This window comes from Microtus oregoni, unplaced genomic scaffold (assembly GCF_018167655.1).
Source record: "Microtus oregoni isolate MIOR12 unplaced genomic scaffold, Mior012 000010F_ref0000083, whole genome shotgun sequence".
Taxonomy (NCBI): domain Eukaryota; kingdom Metazoa; phylum Chordata; class Mammalia; order Rodentia; family Cricetidae; genus Microtus; species Microtus oregoni.
In genome coordinates this window covers 8,193,967-8,216,818 of record NW_024543069.1, presented here as the reverse complement: position 1 = coordinate 8,216,818, position 22,852 = coordinate 8,193,967, and the positions used below count along the sequence as shown (strand labels likewise).

At 43.3% G+C, this 22,852-nt stretch overlaps 1 protein-coding gene across 2 annotated transcripts in view; it reads right to left on the bottom strand.

Annotated features, from left to right (window-relative positions):
• Positions 1-505: 505 nt before the first annotated feature.
• The window catches only part of Golim4 (golgi integral membrane protein 4), a 75,195-nt gene continuing 52,848 nt past the window's right edge, over positions 506-22,852 (bottom strand). For both annotated transcript variants that reach the window (XM_041659293.1, XM_041659294.1), the window contains 9 exons: positions 22,286-22,441; positions 19,407-19,727; positions 17,754-18,010; positions 16,859-16,941; positions 15,484-15,593; positions 11,219-11,386; positions 10,812-10,880; positions 2,719-2,790; positions 506-2,359 (listed from right to left, as the gene is read on the bottom strand). In XM_041659293.1, coding sequence (XP_041515227.1) covers positions 2,210-2,359; positions 2,719-2,790; positions 10,812-10,880; positions 11,219-11,386; positions 15,484-15,593; positions 16,859-16,941; positions 17,754-18,010; positions 19,407-19,727; positions 22,286-22,441 — 1,386 coding nt within the window. In that variant the 3' untranslated portion in view covers positions 506-2,209. The remainder of the gene's footprint in view (positions 2,360-2,718; positions 2,791-10,811; positions 10,881-11,218; positions 11,387-15,483; positions 15,594-16,858; positions 16,942-17,753; positions 18,011-19,406; positions 19,728-22,285; positions 22,442-22,852) is intronic.

The following is a 22,852-nucleotide window of genomic DNA, read 5'->3' as shown; positions in this document are numbered from 1 at the left end:
CTCAGAGATCCTCTTGTTTACATCTTTCAAATGCTCAGATGATAGTGCATTGGGCTTCTTTGTGTAGGTGCTAGGGCTATAACAAGCCCTCACGCTTAGACATCAAGTACTGAACCGAGTGAATCATTTCCCCAGCGCTCCTCTGACTCTTGGCCAACCAAAAGTTACAGAGTACTTGGCAAGATGAATCTAACTGATAATTTACATCTGTTCTTTTTGCTAATGGGGATCACATCTGGATTTAGTTCTCACTAGGATGCTCTTCTAACATGGAGTTAGAACTAATCCAGAATTGTTTGTGACTGGTAATTTAGTGGGGAGATTTTCACATGGATTGTGAACATGACACTCATACTTTCTCATGCTTTTTAAGAGCAATTTCTTATTTGTTGTCCCCAAACTGAGCTTAAAGACAATGAAAGTCCTCAGTTCCTTCTTTCAGTAAGATGATGGAGGAAGAGAACTCAAGCGCCAATCAAAGCAGAAAAAGAAAGGAAGTGAAGCAGTTTGGCAAAGGCATTTAATAATTCATTAATTTATATTCTTCTTATAAAGAAAAACTGTAGCTCACAAACCACTAAGAAATTATATGCTTTAAAAGACTTACCCCTCACTTTTTATATCTTTATTGGTTAATACCCTAGATTCAATATGTTTCAAATAATTAAATACTGCAACTGGGACATTAAAATACAAACTAATTTACCAAAATAATTGTATTCTGAATATTATGTACAATATTATACATTTTACATTACATAATGGGGCTTTTATACATAAAGATGAAATTTGATTTATGGCTACTAGTAATCCAAAATACAGAACAGTTCTATGCACACATACACAATTGCTCAGCTGGGAAAATCAACACCATACATGACTGTGGCTATTAAAAACTAAAATTACATTCATACCATAAGAGCACAAAATGAAATTCATTTTTATGATTTTGAAAGTAGCATTTAAAAACCACACACAGATGAATTGTGACCCAGTTCTACGTGTTTAACCATACTGATGATCCAAGCTGAAATATGTACTCATTTATGGGAAAAATTTCCACTTTGAATTTTCTCCTAAGGGATGTATTATTACTCACAGCCATTAAAATGCCCTCTATATAGGCGAAGGCCGGTCAATTCTGGGTAAACAGTAAAGCCACTGAGGGTGCAGTTCTTATCATAGTGCTATAGATATTTCACGATATAGTTCTGAAAAATAATCTTATTAAACTGTAACACTGCATGCTTTCATATCGATAGCTGTGATCCAAATAGTTACATACCAAGGCACAGAGCTTAAGGGAGAAATATGTGCTGTAGAAACTGGATACCAAGGAGAATATACCTAAGAGACTTTAGATAAGAAATAATGGAGACTGGGAGGTCACCCAGGAAGCAACTTCACACAGACTCGATCAGTTTCTAAGTGTGTCAGCCCTTGTTTGGCCTCTATAACTGAAGACCAAGTCCAAGATACTTTCCTAGGGGTATTAATATTATTCGATTTTCATACTTGATTCCTCTCGAACATGGCAGCTGTGATCGTTCAGCACTGCTAACTGACCTGAAAGTTTGAAAACACAATGTCTTTGCTCTCTCTCTCTCTCTTACTCACACGCGCACACACACACACACACACACACACACACACACACACACACACACACCTTTCCAATTACATGTCAAAGGCGCAGATGGATCTCATTTCCAGACAGCCTGTAGCAGTGACATCCTATCAGAGCCGTACCTAAGAACCTGTAGGAATAGCCACCAGGCTACCGGTCATTCCCTCGACATTTGCACAGTGTTTTTCAGTACACCTGGTTTCTAAATCCAATCCTGCCTTTTATCCAATATAAACGGTAGACTCCCTGGAAGCCAGAAAAGAAAAAAGTAACGAGCTGAGACATGCACCAAGACCAAGCACTTTCCAACACCACACCGTCTCTGAGGAGTGAGAGCCAGTCCTGAAGGCATGTCTTATTGTTTTTCTTCTTCTCCATGTTTAACTTGACTATAAAAGAAGTTCTAAGTTATCAAAATATATTCATATAAATGTATAGCATTTCTAATATAAAAGTTAAAAAAGTCTAAACCCTTACTTTTGTTTGTAATTAAATATTCTAGAATTCAGTAGGCGGGACTTGTTTTAGAGCAGCTTGAAAAAAAAAATGGATGGCTGAGCGTAGCCTAGAAATTGGGTCCAGCTACATTTCTGCTCTCCGATGTGATTTCTCAGCGACAGCGGCCCCCTCTTCTTCCTCCTCTTCCTCCTCTTCATAATGCTCCTCTCTTCTTTTGGGATGGGCACTATCTGGAGCTCCTGGTTCTTCGCCATCATTATTTTTATCATCAGCCTAAAAGACAAAAGAAAAAGACAAAAACAAAAACAACAAACTAAGAGTGAATGTAAATTTTGTGATGGATAATACTCTCCAACAAAGGATGCAACGTAATTCATTTTGGAGGAAGAGAAGGCGTGAAGAAAATGACCTCATCAACAGCACCACAACAGCCTCGCAGTGTTCCAGATCATAACGTTTCTTAATTCTAGGAGGGCCTGCTAAATTTACTTAGAGGTACAGAGAGTGTGCAGCTGGTCTCTGTGTGGATGGGTGTGATTTAGATGTGTAACTGTGACATGCCACAGCAGTGTAGGCAAAGACACACATTCCTGCACACATACACACTCACGCTCACAAAGAAATAAACATACGTTTTCACCATAGGTCTCTTCAGCATTGCGCTCTAATTCCCTTTTCTTCTCTTCAGTCAGATCTTCCTGAACCTAAAACACAATCACAAATACCGACTGAAGCTTTCCCCTTTAAACATGTGTGGCGAAATGTTCCGATTTCTAGGACATTCATTCAAAATTGCACATCTTTACAAAAAAAAGGAACTAAATGAACATTGAAAAATGATACAATTCAAAAGTTTGACTTGTCCAGTAGGCATACGGAAATGTGCAATACACCTCTGGAGAAACTGTCGGCAGTTAATGATTGCTGGAGGAACAGGTGCCTTTTTCTTCAGTGGCGTAGCACTGAGAAGATGCATGTGCTCCAGTAAATCACCTCCTGCTTATGCTTGGGCAAGAAATTCTAATTCAACTCAGTGGGCCACATCAAATAGGAAGATGTGAATGTAGGAAGAAGAATCGTTGAAAAGAAGCATCCCAGAGGGAAAGGGAGTGGGATGAAGGTAGAGGATGGGAAAGGGTAATGGAGGGGAAAAAGGTTAAAATTTATTATATTAATATATGAAACTGTCAAAAAGAGAAATTTAAAAGTTAGTGTGATTCTCAAAGACGAACCTGGCTCTCTGTTTCAATAAAACTGTATTTACAAAACAGGTTGTGTTTATTGGAGTTTTCTACCTCTTAATTTATATTGTGTAGAAAGACAAACCTGAACAAAGGGCTTGTCTCTAAACATTTCTTTCTATATAAACAGTGAGGTTGATTTTTTTGTTTTGCTTTGGTTTCAGGCAGGGTGTCATCATCTCAAGCTCACAATCTCCCTGCCTCAATTCCTGGAGTGCTCTGATTACAGATTTGTTTCAGCATGCTGGGGAAACAGTTTTCATTATGGTAACCCTCAATAAAGTGCCAATAAAGAGAATCACTTAGTAAGACTTTTATAGCCATTAATCTCAAGATGGCCATACTTGCTTCATCTATGACATGACTACTTTTTCAATGAATTACGTATATGCCTCTGTGTGTATATGTTTATGAGTGTGTGTGTGTGTGTGTGTGTGTGTGTGTGTGTGTGTGTGCAGGTGCACCAGAAGTGGGAGGTCAGAAGTCAATGTCAGGTGTTTTCCTCAATCTTTCACCCTATTTATTTTTTAAACTCAGTCTCTCATCGATCCTGAAGCTCACCTATTTGCCTAGTCTGGCCTGTGAGCCCCAGGGACCCTCCTCTTCCTGTCTTCCCAATGGAAGAATTACAAGTGTGTGCTATCAAGATTTTTAGTTTTTTTTTAAATGTAATTGCTACAAACCTAACTCAAACATTCACCCTTATATCGTAAATATTTTACCGAAACATTGCCTCAGCCTTTTGCTGAATTAGTCTTAAAATTTCTACACATCTTGCCGTTTCCATGTAATGGCAAGTACATTCTCCATGGTATACATCTCTGGCAATGCACGTCTCTCTATACAAACAATGTGTTATCACAACATCTGATAGCTTCGGTAACCCTGTGCTATATATATATACTGGCTAGCCCACAATCACACTTTCTTGACTAACTTTTTGACATGGAAACTCATTAAGTGACCCAATCAGGCATTAACCTGTGGTCCTTTTGTACAACAGCCTTTTCAGTACAGGGACAACAACTGTGAGTCTTCCTACAATAAAGGGTTGGCTTTATTAAAATATAACTGAAATGCCACTACATCTTACTAGTGTAAGATGCTAACTGTTATAAGAATCCATGTGCAGTCACTTTGCCCTAACCACAATCTAAACAAAGATTACGCATAACACGGGATTCCTTTCATTCTTTTTTCTTAAAAAAAAAAAAACAAAACTCTAGGTGCACTTCAGTCTGGTATGCCTTCAGCCATCGCTCCAGCCATCCCTCTAGGTCCTTATATTTCCTGTGAGTGAAGCTAGCATTAAGTGTGAGCAAATTTGGCTTCAATGTAAAAGCCAAGGGCATTTCAGAAGCGGGGCTGAAAACTTCCTGGTTTCATCTTGACAGCATGCACCCTGTGCATGTTTGTTCTAATTACAGCAAGGTCGTCCTTGGTCAGTGACATCAGATGTTGACAGCCCATGCTCCACAGCAAGTTCTCTTAACCTCTGTTCAGGTAGTGATGTCATGCATTGATGACTATGTCTTAAGTCGATTGTTTTATTCAAGAGTTACATCATGATGACTTTCTGGTTCTATTGTTCTTTCTATATTACTCCCACAAAGAACTCCCTCCCATTAACTTTGAGTTCTTGGTAGATTTAATAATGTTAACCTTACACTATCCCTGGGTAAGCTGTAGTTAGAATTGAACAATAAACAACAAATTATATGATTCTGAAAAACATAACTCTCCTCTCTGAAGCTCAGATTTCTTTTTTTTTCTTTTTTTTTAATATTTATTTATTTATTATGTATACAATATTCTGTCTGTATGCCTGAAGGCCAGGTGAGGGCGCCAGACGTCTTTACAGATGGTTGTGAGCCACCATGTGGTTGCTGGGAATTGAACTCAGGACCTTTGGAAGAGCAGGCAGTGCTCTTAACCACTGAGCCATCTCTCCAGCCCCAGCTCAGATTTCTTATACATGCAATAAAAGTGTTGAATAAAAATTCACAGCATTTGGTGATTATGTGTGTGTTGGGGTAGGAGCAGTCTGAGAGCTGCGGGTCCTTTTTTAAGCATTCAATGAGAAAATGTTTAGCAAATGTGTGTAACCGTTCACATAAGTTCAGGAGCCCACACTTTTTTTTTTTTTTTTGGTCTTGTTTTATTTATTTACTTTTGTTTTTCAAGACAGGGCTTCTCTGGTGGTGCCTGGCCTGGAACTACCTCTTGTAGACCAGGCTGGCTGCGAACTCAAAGAGATCCACCTGCCTCTGCCTCCCCCCGTCCTGGGCGGGGATTAAAGGCGTGCGCCAACACCACCTGGCTGGTGACATTTTGCGAAGTTGATCTAGAGCTGCTCTCCCTAGGACTATTTATCTAAACAGAAGATCCCGAAATATCAGTATCTACTGCATGGAAAGTGAGCTTCTGAAGGGCTCTGATTTTTAGGGCCCTTGAAAGAGAAGATCCAAATTCCACAGGGCAGAGTTGTTCTAGCGGTTTGTATTCTTCATGGGCTTCTCAAAGTGACTCCTGGTCACAGCTGAGACAGGATGATCTATTTCTGAGTACAGTGGATGCTGGTTAAGGATGTATGGGGGGAATTAATAAACTTTCTAAGAACGTTTCTCCCTTTCTCTACTCAGTGGGTCTACTGTAGAAATTTTAGTTTGTGCCCCAATTGTCATAATTATAGTTGTAAACTGATGATTTAAATGTCTCTTTGATTAATCAAAAATTATATTCTATAATATTTTAGCCATAGAGTTGTCTTGATTTGCATTTCCCTGATCGCTAAGGAAGTTGAGCATGACCTTAAGTGTCTTTTGGCCATTTGAACTTCTTCTGTTGAGAATTCTTTGTTCAGCTCAGTGCCCCATTTTATAATTGGGTTGATTAGCCTTTTACGGTCTAGTTTCTTGAGCTGGCCTGGGTCTGAAAAAGCCTGGGATAAAACCGGACTCACTGAACATAGTGGACAATGAGGACTACTGAGAACTCAAGAACAATGGCAATGGGTTTTTGATCCTACTGCACGTACTGGCTTTGGGGGAGCCTAGGCAGTTTGGATGCTCACCTTACTAGACCTGGATGGAGGTGGGTGGTCCTTGGACTTCCCACAGGTCAGGGAACCCTGATTGCTCTTTGGGCTGACGAGGGAGGGGGACTTGATTGGAGGGGGGGGAATGGGAGGTGGTAGCGGGGAAGAGACAGAAATCTTTAATAAATAAATAAATTAATTAATTAAAAATATTTTAGCCATAGACACAACAGACTCTTACTTATATAGTATTAATGCATCAATCATATTGGAAACAAAAGTAACCCAAGTTCATCTTAACTGCATTACTAAAGAAGAAGAGATGATATTGTATTCCTGAGCTTTACGACATGCTTAAGCTGACAGCCCCAGGTCAAAAGCTCACCTCTGACCATTACATACACCATCCACAACAGTTTGCCTTAATATCCTGCTACAGCTAGCACAGGCTTTATCAAAAATACCACAACACTCTACTTCTCATTTGTAGCCTGAAAAGTTGTAGCTTCAGAAATTGCAGAAAAGTATCCTACCAAATGGGGCAAACCTTGCTTAGTGGTTAAACAAAACAAAGCAAACAACAGCAGCTGATTTAGTGCTCGTATAAGCAGTGACACTTTCCTTCTACATATGAGAGAACTGTGTATCTAGGGAACCTAGCCTTAAGAAGCTGAGCATGAGAAGTTTCAGAGGTAGTGGCTGTGAGACAGTCAAAGACCTTCAAAAGCGTTAGCTACAATGGCTGACCTGCATGGTTTAAAAAACCTGTGCCCATTCAAAAGGCTTCCCTACCTCCCTTCTTAGCAGGATCTTACAGAGCTCCCTACTTTGAAAGTGTGTCATGAACGGGACCCATTTCCCCCTCCCACACTAAAACAATGCAATGCGTCCATGCTTCTAGTTCACTGTTCATCTTGCTGTGGGTTGCTCAGCACCTCATCCTTACTAGCTGCTCTTCAGGCCTCTAAGGAAGGCCTCGGAATAATGCAAAGGACTGAATAATTCAATATAGTTTGTGCAAGGGATGCTCAGTAGACAGGAAGGCAGCTAAGACTGGAAAGAAAAGCGTTCAGAGAGTTGTAGACAGTAGTCCCAAATGACAGGCACATGCATGCCTGCATACCTGCATGCCTGAGTGCATGCGTGTGTGCCTGGGGCTTCACCAACAGTGTTAGCAGTCAGACTGAGCCAAGGAGAGGAACAACGGAAGCAGGGACGGGAAGGACCGCTTCTGGGTGCTGGCTGCAGTGGAAGAGCACAAGCCTCTCTGCCTTCATGCCTACTCTTTCCTGTCTTCCTTTTTTTTCCGTCCTGGCTTTCTTTCCTTCCCATTCTAGATACCGCTCACAGCTCAGGGTTTCTCTCCTTCACCTTAAGGGATCACACTACAGAGCTGCGAAGAAATCAGCAAATACTGATTAAACTTTTATGTTTACCCTGCTGAATTTTTAAAAGGAAGCCAAGGTGAACCCTTTCTCTCTTAATCCCTCAGAGCTCCCCCTTATCCTCCTTAAGGAAACAAAGGACTACTGGTCCAGACATCCTGTTACAAAAGCAGCCCTGATGAATAGCTTTCTCCCGCAAATGTCTTAATATTCAAGGCTGCTACTTTCTCCAATGCTCTTTTCGAAAAGCCAATCTCTGGGTCTTCATGAAGATAAACAGCAGCAGGGGAAATGCAGGAGGGATGCAGAGATCAAGCCTGTTACAGACAGCATGGCCGTGGTCATAAAGGGCAGCATCATTTTCTCTTTCCTTGGGATAAGCACAAATTTTAGCATTGGCTCTAAAAAGCTGACAGAGGCAGAAAGAACAAGGCAGTGATTCATGAAGGCAGCTGAGGGTGCATGTGCCCAACTGCAGAGCACAAACCCTCTGAGCTTGCTCTCTTCCTGGGAGGCCTGTCTCTAGACCATCAAATGTTTGCCATCTCACCTGTGTTTTCTCCCCAGGGACAAAGCCTTCTGTTCCCAAGACCCAATGATGAGGTGGCTCTTAACCAGTGCTTTAACTTGGGAAGTACTGACTTGTCTATGGAGGGAGTAAATGTGGTTTCGTGACCTGATGCAAACCATACACATCATGGTAGTTTGAATGAAAATGGCCCCCATAAGTTCACAGGGAGTAGTATTATTGGAAAGGATTTAGACATGTGTCCTTGTGGAGTGAGTGTGTCCTTATTGGAGGAAGTGTGCCATTGTTGGTAGGCTTTGCGGTTTCAGAAGCTCAAGCCAGGCCCAGTGGCTCACTCTCTTCCTACTACCGGCCCATCAGGATGTTGAACTAGCTGCCTCTTTAGTAACGTCTATGTCGGCCTGCGTGCTGTCATGCTTCCCATTGTGACAATAACAAACTACACCTCTGAAATGTAAGTCAGCCTAAATTATATATTTTCCTTTATAAGAATTGCTGTGGGAACTCCATAGGACCAGGAGCAGATCCAGACCTGGGGCATTTATGGAAACAGGACGGAGCACACCTGAGACAGCAAACTCCACAGGAGCAGGAGCAGATCCAGGCCAGGGACATTTATGGAGATAGGACTGAGTCTGCAACCTAGGCCAGAGCAGGCCTGAGACAGTGAACTCCACAGGAGCAGGTACAGGGGAGCGACTGCTGAGGGAGTGGGCTGGAGAAAGAGACCTCTGTGGGTCCAGCAGTGAGACTGGTACCTCTAAGGGAGTAGACTTGAGCCAGGACCTCTGCAGGTCTGGGCATGAGTCTGGGACCTTTGAGAGAGTATGCCTGAGCCAGGACATCTGCGGGTCCAGGTGCACTGGAGTCTGGGACCTCCAAGGGAATAGATCAGAGCCAGAGACCTTTGTGGGACTCAGCCCAAGTCAGGGACCTCCACAGGAGTGGATCCAGACCAGGGACATTTACAGAAACGGGACTAAGCCAGCAACCTAGGCTGCAGCAGGTCTGAGACAGTGAACTTCACAGGAGCAGAGCAAACCCTGGGATGACTGGAACCATAAAACTGACTGCAACACAGGGAGCAACCATCTGAGCCTTGGATCCACCTGGCACCTGGAAGATTGATCACCAGAGTCAGAGACAGCCCCGACTACACCAATCAGAGGAAAAGATAGGTAGACAAGGTAAGAATACACGCAACACCACAAAGAGCAACACAACACCAGTAAAACCTAAAGACCCCACAACAGCAAGACTTGAACAACCAAATATAGATGAAGCAGGATAAAGTGATCTAAAAATTAATTTTAGGAGAAATTTTGAGGCCCTTAAAGAGGAATTGACCAAAGAACGGATAAGGAAAATGTGGTACATTTACACAGTAGAGTACTACACAGCAGAAAAACAAATAATGACATCTTGAAATCTGTAGGCAAATGGATGGAGCTAGAAAACATCATATTGAGTGAAGTAAGCTAGATCCAGAAAGACAATTATCATATGTACTCACTCACCTTATCATATGGTTTTTCAACATAAAGGAAAGAAAACCAACCTACAATTCACAATCCCAGAGAACCTAGACAACAAGGAGGACCCTAAGAGAAACGTACATGGATCTAATCTACATGGGAAGTAGAAAAAAGACAAGATCTCCTGAGAAAACTGGGAGCATGGGGACCATGGGGGAGGGTTGAAGGGGAGGGGAGAGGCAGGGAGGGGAGCACAGAAAACTGTAAAGCTCAATAAAATCAATAAAAAAAGAATTGTTGTGGTCATGGTGTCTCTTCGTAGAGGTAAAACTCTAAGACACTGCCACATAGAGTTCACTAAAAAGACAGCTGCGACAGAAAAATCACTCACCACCCTCACTGATGCATCAGAGGAATAAGATACTGGGATAGGTTTTATATAAGATTCATTAGTGGTAATATGCCAGAAATCTATGATGGAAAGCAAATTAAAATTTAATATTAAGAAACTCCATCTAAATGCATTTTAATTCAAGTGAAGCCCAGTTCCTTTTGTATTTTACCTCCTCCTTTCTTTTTCTTTCCCTTTTTCTTTTGGTGGAGGGTGCTGCAGACTGAGCTCATGGCCTCTGACTCGCCAGGTGACCCCGCCCTCATTATCAAGCTTAATTAAGATTCTGCACTCATATGAAGGAAGAGGTCAGCAGGAAAGACTGGCGAATTTCTAGAACTACTTGGAGTGGATTCGATGGGTCCCAGTTCACTCTGTGGGATCTCCCTGAGAAGGCGTAGAGAAGATTCCAGAAAGAAAGTTGCATGTGTTAGTGCATACTCCCTGGATGTAGAGAGCCTTGTTCTTCTCTGATGTGGGAAAATGCATGGATGGATACTCAAAAACACCACATGGATCTATGTCTGCCAGAGGTCTTCTTGATTCCAAATTTTAGATCATTTAAAAATCTCTCTGATTTAAGTCTGAATGTCAAAGTCAACAGAGCCGAGGTTTGTCTGAAGGTAGTATTCCCAGTGTGCCCAGTCCCATACATCCAATCATATACCTCTTCCTCTCCTTCTTCCTGGTACTGCTCATCAACATTATCCTCCTGCTGGTCTGGATTCCCTGCCATCTGTTGAAACAAAAGGAGATGCTCATGATACCGTACCTTGGAGAAGCATCTCACAAGATTCTGGGTCAATAAATGGGCACATTGTGATGAAAAGTGAACACGTAAATGCATCCGTAACCAGACAATGCTCAATGTTCACTTCTCAAAAGGAGTATGTGTCATCCCTTCCCTCACTCTTGGGGTACAGGCATATCATCTTACACAGGGTCCAAAGCCGGACTTTGTGCTGATGTGGCAAACTGTCTCTCAACCCACAGAACTATATGCTTTTGCAGCAAAGGAGGCATTCACTAAGATGCTCAGGCCGAACCCACTCTTCACAACAGGCGTCATCTTACCACCAAGTGCTCTTCCATGTCTGCGTTCTCTCGCTTGGGCTCCCTTGGTCTTTGCTCTTCACTTTCCTCTGGCAGGTTTTCTTCTCTCACTTGCTCAGCTTCCTCAAATTCATCTTCCCCTTGATTGTTGGGGTCGTCTGCTGGGTTGATATCCTCCACAGCTGCCGTCTGGAAAACGTTCATAAAATAAACAGATTTCAATGGAAACGTCAAGACAGAGTCAGGAAAGGAGACTGTACTTCATGTGGGGACCCACAGATGTGAGTCTGTTCCACCTTGTCTGGAGGTCAGAGAGTTTGAGCTTGAAGCTTTTCCAAAGTTCTTGACAACAGGTTGGCCACAAATCCTGACGTAGGGTGTGGTTACTTGGTGTTTTGGACATTAAGATGGCCCATAGAGGTGGATCTGCACCACCCTGCGCAAAGGTCAGAGAATTCAAGCCTATTCCTGTTCCTTCATTTTTAAAATAGGAAGTTTGACATAGGGAGTGGCTGCCTACAGGATACTTGGTCCAGGGTGTATTCACTGCATATCCTACCCAAAACACTAAATGCTTTACTCAGGAAATAATGACTTGATGTCTCAAGTATTGAAGCAAGCAACTGTTCTGGTTGTCCTTGGTGACATGTTAAAGCAGTCTTTTGTCTTCTTCGCCCCTTTTTGTATTGGGGTATAAAAGCGTATGGAAATTAAACACGGGGAAATTCAGTATACAGTATACACTGAGTTGCCCTCCCAGTACTATCCTGTGTCTCTGTGTTTCTTTTATATTGCAGTTCCTCCTACCTAACATTTCTAATCTACATGCCTCTTCCCTGGGACGTATGCACCTGTCGTGACTGGGCCGCGGCAAAATTCATCCCAAAACATGCCTGGCAACAACTTCACAGGACTGTTCATGTCAAACTTTTCCCAAGACTTGCAAAGTAATAAATATCTCAATGTCCAAGACAGAACTCCTCTTGCTTTGTCAGTAGGAAGAATCAGATCCATAGAGGAGGTGCAAATAGTACTTCATTTGTGTGAGTGACTCCTCAACGCTCTAGCAGTAAGTAATAAAAGCTTCACTGCATAGCCACCAGTGCCCATGCAAGTCAGAGGGCTAACTGGAGGAAAAAGAGATCAGTAATAATCGAGGCAGGAGAGAGTTAGGAGGGCAAATAATAACTCCTTTTACTGCTACGTTGAGTTTCATCCAAACTTCCCTGTGCAAGAAATTTGTGGGTGTGAGGTATATGCGGTGGTTCCCTGTGTACAAGTGTATGCACGTGCACCTATATGTACCTGCCCAGGAGTGCACATGAACGTGGAGACCAGAGGTTAATTACAGGGGTCACTCCTCAGGAGCAGTTCACATTCTACTTTTAGATAGATTATCTTATAGTGAAACATGGGGCCCATCCATTAAGCTAGACTGGCTGGTTATGGAGCCTGGGTATTCAGGTTCCTGCTCCCCCAAGCTGGCATTATAAGATGCACCATCACACTTGTCTTTTTATGTGGGTGCTGGAGATGAAGCAGCCAGGACTTTACTAACTGAGGTTTCTCCACAGCCCCCTGCCAGAAAATTTTAACATGTAAAAAAGCTAAAAAGTGGCTGATGGGAAAGTCCATACTGACAGAACCAAGAGGAAAACCTAACAAAGAGACAGGGCAGACAAAGAACGCCACAATAAATGATCTATTTGAGGCATGCCAAATTTCTTTATCAACTAGGACTATCACGAAGCAGAGTGATACCGCTTTAGAAAGGGATAGGAGAAATCAGACAACGCACCATCAAAGGTATTTCCAAGGCAGCTCTGAGTAATTGTGTCCCACAAATGCCTTTCAAATGAACTGACATCGCAATTACTGCGGTTATCCATTTAAGCCCCTAGCACACCTGTTAAATAACACCCATCTTCACAATCATCCTGAGGTGGGCATCCCCAATCCTTTGGTAAGCCAGGGGATGCTGACTGAAGTGGGAACTGCTCTCCATGAGATGCTGAAGCCACAGACGGGGCTCAGCCTCTCAGTGCTGTGCAGACCAGGGGCTCTTTCTACAATTCCCCGAGCTACTTAAGCATGGTCAAGAGCTCCCTGCAGGGTCCAGTGGTTTATTACTGCACAGCCCTGGCTGGAAGCTTCAAGTGCAAATGACACAGCTCTCAATATAAATGAGAAGTCATCACCATCACACCTAATTCCAATTACTTGGTAATCTCTTGCCTTGTAGGCTTTCTTGAATGAATTATTGGCCATATGTGTGGGGGATAAAGAAGGAACTGTAACCTACTCCCCACAGAAAAACAACACTAAGTAACTTCTTTATTAAAAAAAAAAAGTTCATAATAGAAACACCAATTCTATTCCCAACTCCAACCAAACAATAGTTGAGAGGGTTACAGAGGTGGATGGAGGGGGGTAGTGTCACATCAAATACAATAATGAGGTGACTGGCAATGTCTAGTTAGAAGAAGACGATAAAAGGCCTATCTTTTCTAGTGCACTGGCTGCAACAAACAAAAAGATGTCAGGAGAGTCAAGGATCAGATGCCACCAGCCAGGAGTCCCACAGCAGATCCTAAACATAAGTGTCTGTCATACTGAACCCTTCCCCACTGGTGGTCTTCATCTCCTCTTACACACTTGCAGGTTTTTGTCCTCTGGCTTTCTTGCTATCAAGGGATATTTTCTCATTCCCTCATGTGTTCCTGCTTCAATTACTAGAAGAAGTTCAGAGCTAGGTTTCCAGCTGCATATTTTCCTAAATGCTATCGCAGAACAGGGAAGAGAAGGTATTCTGTCCCATCTTAGTGCCAGGTAAATAGAAATGCCATCTGCATCAGAGGGCTCCAAGCAATGACCAGAATGACCTGACAATGATAATGGTGAAGGACCTGGCTCTTCCTTCCAGTTCCGTGGATCAATTTAGACAGAACTCATAAAACATCAGGGATTGAATGTCACCCCAATGTGAGTATTGATTTATTAAAGTCTATATGTAATAAATAGGTAACATAGACTGCAAGCATCAGCTACACAAAACACAAAGCTGGATTCATTCCACAATTGCTTCCATTGTTCCTGATTAGGGTTAAGGACCTAGACTGCCCAAGGTGAAGGGTGAGGGTCTTGTTCTCAGTCAATACAAAGGCTAACCAGGCATCCACATAATTACATTCTGAACTGAGTACCCTATCTTGGCACCTAATCACTTCTTTTCAAATTTGAAGCTGTATATCCTTACTCATTGTTACTAAGAAGGTAACTAGACAGCTGGGTAGGAACCAAGTCACATGACACATGCCAACAGACCACACAACACACTAAACAAACATGAAGTCCTTTCTCTAATGTCTACACTGCCTTGCCCCTCCGTGCAGTCTTTGAGAGCACTGTGTTTTTCAATGCCTTTCAAGTTTGCTCTTCTAGGTTTCAGTTTAATCACCCTATAAGATGACAAAGTCAATTTCTTTTAAATCCCTAGAGCATCCTCCAGCCCAAGTCCTCACACTCCCACAGGAGGAAGCAGAGCTTGAAGAAACCAGAATTGCTAAGCACCCAGCCTGAAAGATACCTGGTCACTTGGAAGGCTGGAGCAGAAGTAGTCAAACCACCTGGCGATCGATCCCTTGGTATTCTTTTAGGGGCCAGCCTTCATCTGAATTTCTCCCAAATCCAAGACTTGTTTAGACCCTAACCCTGGGTTTAGTCTCTAGGTGAATAGAACATGCCCTTAGGAAGCCACATGTACTTAGCATCCTGAATCAATAGAATTCATCCTTCTGCTTCTTCCTCTCTAGGTCCAAGCCTTGGGAGAACTGTTTGCCAGTTAACAGAGCTCATTCTTATGATAAAGGTCTTGGGAAATTTGCTATAGTGGTGTATTTTGAAAGAGAATTTCAGCCATCCCTGAAGCTTTTTTATAAGAATTGTCACATGGAGATGTTGGCCCCAAAGTTCTACTGTGTTGAAAAGTGTGAGAAAATCAACACAGGATCATAACTCTCAGAATGTTTTGATGCAGAAACTGAGCAAATCCAGCTGTTCCTGAGTTTTATTCTAATCCCTTGGCTGCTCATGCCTCTGCTAGCTGTGATTCTGGGAGGGATCCCCACAACATGATTTGCAGTTAAACACTTGTGTTTTGTTCCGACACAGTTATGTAAGATGTCCTCTTCTGTCGGATGAGAAAGCACATCTGGAGCCAGAAGCCACATTTTCCTCTGGCCTGCCTGGTGAGTTACTAACCCTGGGGACTAGCAGAGGAAACTTACATCTGCCTCAGCTTCTGGGTCAGCTTCTTGGGGCCCTGGTTCATGAGGTTCCTGCCTGTTGCCTGGATCTCCTTCCGCTTCATCTTGGCGATGGTTATCTCTTTCATAGGCTAGCAAAGCAAAGGAACCATAGTCAGCCCTAAACGGATCATGCAGGATTTTCCCCTCTAAGAGCAGCCTACAGCAGCTTCCCTGGCGATCACTCCACCCTATCTCACCTTCATTTTGGGTGGTGGCTTGTCTGGATTTTTGGCTTTCTTTTTTTGTTTTCTAAGCAATGCTAACCTTTCTCCAGGCTGCATGTCAAATGGAGGGATGAATGCACCATTCTATCCTTCTTAAGGGATGTTGATAGCAGAGACTGCTGTCTCCCCACCAGATATGAAAGCAACGGCCAAAACTTTCATATTAAAAGAATGTCTACACGATTAAATTTTTGGTTGATGTTAGAAAGAGTTTCCCAAGATTAGGACATTTAAAAGTGAACAACAACAACTGTGAACTGAGAAGCACACAGGTCGCTGCCAGGAAACACATCTTGTGTTTATAGTAACGTAAGAGTTTAGTTGATATCCATGGAGGGAGGGGGGAAATGTACTCGGATTCACAGACTTATAAGTGCACACAAAAACTGTAAATAATTTAAAAGTTAGACAGAAGAGGGAGGGTTAAGTATATAGAGAGTTATTGAGTCTGCACATAATAAAGAAGCAGGGGAGCCTGCTGGGAGGCTGCGAGTGCACAGGAGGCCTTATTAAAGGAGAGGGAGCCAGCAGCTCTTAGCCTTATGAATAACAAATGAAAGAAGCTAAAGTGACCCACGGGGGACATAAAGGCAACAATTTCTTGACTCTGAGGGTCACAAAGCACCACAATAGGTTGCTGATTCAATGCATGCCTTTGCTTTTCTTCTGACACTTTCTGGAAAAATCAAACATCTGTAGGAGTCAGAGGGGCCAAGCAGAGTTAACTTGGGCTCTGTCTCCAAGGGAAGCAGCATGTGACAAATATCATGCTAGATGTTTGTCATAAATTTAAGCGAGGGTGTAAAATTTCCCAGCTAAGTAGAAAGTACAGAAATGTCCTAAAGGATAGCAATCCTACGATTGTTTGTCAGAAACAGCTACTAAGCACACAATGAGATTCAACAGAAGGGAGCAGGCACGGGGAAAAAAGCCAGTCTCCACAAGTTTTCAGAGCGGTAAATCTTTGTGCCAGCCCTTGGGGCACATGTGACAACAGCATAAGCCTGAGTCACAGCTGCCCTGTGCATCACTCAGGTGCGCACTCTGCATGTGGATGCTGCACCATGTGTTTGTCGATACGGTGGGACAGGACCGAGTTATCTGAGAGGTCACCCTCAAATGCGTCTCACCTCCTCCCTCTTCTTCGTGGATTCCCTGGTCCTCTGCCCCCTGCCCGATGTCATTCTCCACGGCATTGTATTGAACTTGCTGCCTGCCAGGGACATAAATTCAGAAATGAAAATTAACAGGCACGGCTTGGGAAAGGTCATTTATCTTTCAAGACAGGGATAAGTAAGGAGTTTTCAACTTTAAACATAAGCCATAACTTGGTTCTGAGATTTAGATACACAATAAAATATAATAGTGACACCAGATATGTTTTCAAAGTATACTTTAGGAGGTAAAATGTCATTCCACGACACAATAAAGTTAGAACTAATCTGCTAGTCTATTTTGAGATCTATTCCACTTGTTTGTTTATTATTTCGTGTGTGTGATGTGTGTGCATGTAAGTTTTGCGAGACAAGCACCAACATGCTACAGCACATGCCAAGCGATCTGAAGAAAACCTTGTCCATTATCCTTGACATCAACCTTGTTTGAAACAAGGCCCCCTTTTTGCTGTTTGCCCCCACACACTCCAGGCGATCTGGCTGCAAGTTTCCAGAGATTCTCTTGTCTCTGTTTCCCATCCTGTTGTACTAGCCCTGGGATTACAGGCTTTGGGCCACTGAACTTAGATTTACACAGATTCTAGGGATGTGAATTTAGGTCGTAAAGTTTCTGGGGCAAGCCCTTTATCACCAAGTCACCTTCTCAGTCCATAACTACCACCTTTGGGGGGGAAAAGCTATGCTAAAATTAAGGATCTAGCACTTAATTGACCAATATGTTTTTCTACCGTGTCTACACGAGCCATATGAGCCTGCCCTCTTACCACGTGTTCAAGGGCTACATATACACAAAGCTGATCTGTCACCAGAGGAAGGATCGTCTACACCCCCAAGGGAAGGGGCAGGATACCGTAGCTGCTCCGGGTGCTGCGGCTGCCGGTCTTCCTCATGCTCTGCCTGCTTTTGCGGAGCCCCCTCCCTGGCCAGGAGCTGCTCCTGCTGCTGTTGGCGTAGCAAGTGGTCCCGCAGCCTCTGTTGGTGCAAAGCTTCCTGGTGTTCTCTCAGTCTCTGGGCTTCCTCATCCCTCCTTGCTGCCAGTCTCTGCTGTTCCAGCTGCTCTTCATAGGGGGATCGGAAATTTGTCACCGCCTTGGTGGGATGGTCCGCCTGGAACAGAAAGAGCTGATGCTGAATCAGAGAGGTTAGATCCTCTGGGCCACTCTCTTCACTCCTTGTCAGGACAGACCCAGAAGGCAGGGCAGGCTTCTTAAAGCCGGTGAACGCCAATTACACATAGAGTCTGAAGTCTCGTGATTTTCTTCTTTCTCTGAATGGCCTTGGCCGTCTCATAGCAGGCCTGCCAGCTAGAAGGCTGTCTTTCAGTGTGTTCCAGCACAAATGGAACAGAGCCCAACATAAGAAACAAGTTCCACCGTTAATTAAATTTATGCTCATGGGTTCTGAATCAAGTTGGCACTTGGGAACCCCATACTAATTGCACAATTTGTGAGGTTAAGGCTTTGTCTAGGAATAGTTAAAGACCCAAGGATGCTAATTAACTCCAACGATTGACATGCAAGTCTCAGGATAAACATATTGTCAAATATCAGCTTATATACTATTATACTATATACTTTATACTATGGAAGCAGAGGGTGGAGAGGGAAAGAGAGAGAGAGAGAGAAAGAGAGAGAGAGAGAGAGGTGAGAGTATAGGTAGAGAGCAGGGGAGACCTCAGTTGTCATTCCTTGGATGTCACCTTGTGGATGATTATTTTGGTTTGTTTAAAACAGGGTCTCCTATTGGCCTGGGACTTTCTAAGTTAAGGCAGGGCCTGTAAGCCCCAGGGATCTGCCTGTCTCTGTCGCCCCAGAATTGTGACTGAATTACATCTTGTTTTGTATTTGGGTTCTTAGACATTGAACTCGGGACCTCATGTTGCAAGGTGGGCTGTTTACTGATTGAGCTGTCACACCAGCCCCAGAGATTTTCTTTAAATAAACTATTTATGGACGCAGAGACAATAAATACATACTGATTAGAGGAAAATCAAACAGCGGTTCTTAACATTCCGCTCCCCAATGATTACACGTCTTCCTTCCCTTCCCTTCACAACTGAAATACGCATGCTCGATTATCAGCCAAAGGAAGAGGGCAGAGCTGAGGACCACGAGGCTAAGGGGAGGATGGCAGTGGGATACAAAGTTGGTGAGGATGTGAGGGGCGGCAGGAGAGGTCTTCACACCTACTAAGGCTGAAGCTTTGCACAGTTTCAAGGCTCAGAGAACAGGAGGACAAATAAAGTCTCCGAGTTCCAAGGAAATGATCAGCACCCATGCGTATTATTGTTGGGTCTGAGTCTGGAGAAAGAGAAGAACAATCCCTGGCTGTCTGCCTGCCTCCACGCCACTACATCCAGCTTTTTCTACGAACTCTGGGGATAGAACTGAGGTCCTCCTCATGCTTGCACCTCACCGAGCATCTCCGCAGTCCCCTTATGTTTTCATTACTATCTAGCACCAAATTCCCCATCAGGGAGAACTTCTAGGGAGCACGCATGCACCTCAGCTTGAGGGCGGCCATCCAGAAGGTGGGCGGCATCCTGTCCGCGCTGATCTCGCCACTCCCGATCCTGCTCCTCCGGCGAGGGGTCATGTTCCTCCTCTAGACGCTCTGCCTGCCCGACCTGCTCCATCTCCTCCTCTTCCAGTGCTTTCCTGTGCTCCTCTTCCACCTGACGCTCCTCGGGCTCTCTGGTTTCCACGTGGTTCTGCTCTGCTGGTGCCTGAAAGCCGGTTTCCTTCTGCATGGGCAAGAAAGATTTCTCTTCCTTCTTTCTCGGCACTGCCTCACGGTTTTGCCACACCTCGTTATTTAGAGGCACCTAAGATAAGCACAGCACACGCAAAAATTTGCCACTTTTCTATTTCAGAAATATTTTATTACCACATTTAAAGAGCTACGGCATAAGCAAAATCCTATAGTTCAGAAATAAACACAACCACGGTGTAAAAAAAGAAACCAGGTGTGATGACTCTACTTCTCACTGTGTTGTTTTACCCACAGACAGTAATAATTTAGGGATAATTCTGTCTCAGAGAACGCTCCATAGTGAGGAAAGTGAAGTTCACCAGCCACTGTGTATCCAGAAAACACTTCCCTCAAAAGTGATCTGACTCCAGCTTCCTTTAGAACACAGAGGAAGCAAACGAGAAGGAAAACAATACAAACCAGAATCCCTCAAACCTCACGCTTATGGCTTATGAAAGTTTCTTCAAGGTCAACTTTCTCCTTAACAGGTGTTTGGAATTACTAGGATAAGATTTAGAGTCAGGTGATGAAGGAGCAGGTTGGTTTCTCCTTAGCGCCACTAACGAGTGATCAGAGGGCTTGCATTACCAATAGCTACCCATGCTGGTTTAAAATAGTTTCAGCTAAACAAGACACACAATAGTCTTTGTCAGAACATTTCAGTTTGTGCCAGTGTTTGTAAGTGTGCAAACACAGATCTGTTTATGCTGGGAGAGCCTGCGGAAGCTTGAGGTCAACCTCAGGTTCATCTTAGGAGCTCTCCATCCGCTATGTTGATCCTAAGGTGTCTCCTTAGGATCTTCCAGCTCACAATTAGACTAGACTGGCTGGTCCACGAGAGCCATGGACCCTCCTGCCTCTGCTTCCCCCACACTAGTATCCCAAGCATAGGCTCCAATGCTTGGCTTTTTAAATGGGCTCTAGGAATTGAGCTCAGACATGTGGTAAGAATTTTTGCTGAGTTAATTTTCCCAACCCCAATAAAATATTAATGTATCTTATTACATCTTCTGTAAACCAAAGGCAGTCTGTGTGTTTATTTTACACTGTCAATATAGACAACCAAAGCAAGAAAAAAAGAATTTTTGAGAAAATGTCTTCTCTGCAATGTGTTGAGTCAGATCCATGTTTTCTGTAAGTTTCAAACCTTGCTTTGATCTACATTAGTTAGAAAGATAAATACAGTGGTAGGAAAATCTGTAGTTCCTTTCCCCTTTTCTTCATCAGAAAAAGTTACTTTCTTGGTCAGATTAACTTTTTTTAATTAAATGCCCAGGGGACCACACCATGAGAAGTTTGAAATGGGAAGTTCTACTTAGAAGCTAGCAGGGATATAATTATCACTCTTGAAATAGTCAAGCCTGTAAATCATCAAGTGGGGAGAAGAGCTCTTCCTTCAATATCTGGGAACTTCGACAGTTATACATCTTGACAAAGTCTTCTGGCAAGTTTGCTCTAAAACTGCCCTGTAGAAAATATTTCTCTCAAGGGCTCTAACGCTTTCAAACACCTGCCATTTATCCCCACTCTGCCCCCACGAGGAATGGTGGGGCCGATAATTACTATCTCCAACTCACAGCAGGAGCAAACCAAACTCTGAATCATGGATGGTAAACGCAGTGAACTGGAAGTCAGTCTAGCAGAGCAAAAGGTCCAAGGACAGCCATGGGATTCTATTATGCTGTCTTAAACTTCTGAATAAAAAGCCCCAAGAAAGAACTGGGTGCAAGGACGTCAAGCCTGTTTGTGAAGGAATGTTCTGGTGATGCTAAGAACATTCACATGGCAACTCCGACAGCTCCATTGGTGGTGACGTCATTATTGACATAAGATGGCCATTGGAGACAAGACTTCTCAAAACTTTTACTGCAATCTCGTAACAATAGGCATGTGGAGGCCAGAGAAGAAGAGCTATTCTTCTCCTTCCTCCATTTGGGTCCTGTGAATTCAACTCAGGTCATTAATCCTGAGAGCTAGGGACTTTCCTTGTTGAGCCATTTTGCCAGCTCACACAAGCAACTTGTAAGAATTAGTGATCACCAGGATCCCACTGGTGATGCTCCACTTTTGAGACACACTCAAGCAAGTCTTGATTTTCACAAAGAACAAGAAAAAAGTGAATCATGATCAGGTTAAAATGATTTTGGCATGCTCTATATAGACTCAGCAATGTAGCAAGTTCCATTGCATCCACATTAACAACAAAGTGGGCTGTCACATAGTATCCTCATGCCATTCAAAACCTTGTCCCCTACTCGAAGGAAAGGGAAACCATCTTGCTCTCAAATATTCAGATCCCAGAGCCCCTTTAATACATGTCAATTTACAGAAAGCCAAGCCAGAAAAGTCTTTTCCAGCAAATGCTACAGCTTTAACTATCAGTGTTTTTTCCCCAGACTAGCTGAATTGGTTAGAAAGACAAATCCCCAGGCCAAACCTCAATTTAACTGAGTTGGAAAGTGGAGGTGTGGCTGAGAAGAGTGAGTTGAAACATACCTCACCAGGGATGCTGATGTATAAGAACTTCTAGGAATCTGCTGGGTAGGAAGAAGGGCTGTACAGACAGCATTTCTCCTCTGGACAGCTCCACAGGGACCGTCACTGACCAGGGACCCAGGTCACACCTCTCACCTCTCTTAGCTCTCCTGTTGGCTTCTCTCTCATGTTGTAACCTTGTGGAGTCCCCTGGGAAATGGAAATGTTCCTCTGCTCTGCGGGCTCAGGATTTCGCAAGCTCGGGATCCTGTTGAGAGTGTCTTTCAGCTGTTTATATTCTGCGACTTGAGTCTGCATAGAAACAGCACAGTTGGGAGAAAATCATGCGATTTGACGAGAGGAGACAACATCCATACATTAATTAATTCATCAGATGGCCTTGTCAGTCCACTGGATGACTAGAAAGTCATTAAACCTAAGGTTGTTAGCAAAGGTGCAGATTGCCCTCATGCACTACAGGTCTTCCTCTTGGGCCATGCTGCACCATTTCTGAGCACATGCAAATTAGAATCAGAATCGAGAGACTGAAAAAGTATCCAAGACATGTTAGTTTCCCAGGCTACATGAGTCAAAAGAAGAACTTTGTCAATCATTCTATTACAAACATCATCAATAAAGGACAGCTATGCAATCAATGTTTTATTATATTAAATTCTACTTAAAGACTTACATGGTCATTGAAATTGACCATTAAAAGTATGC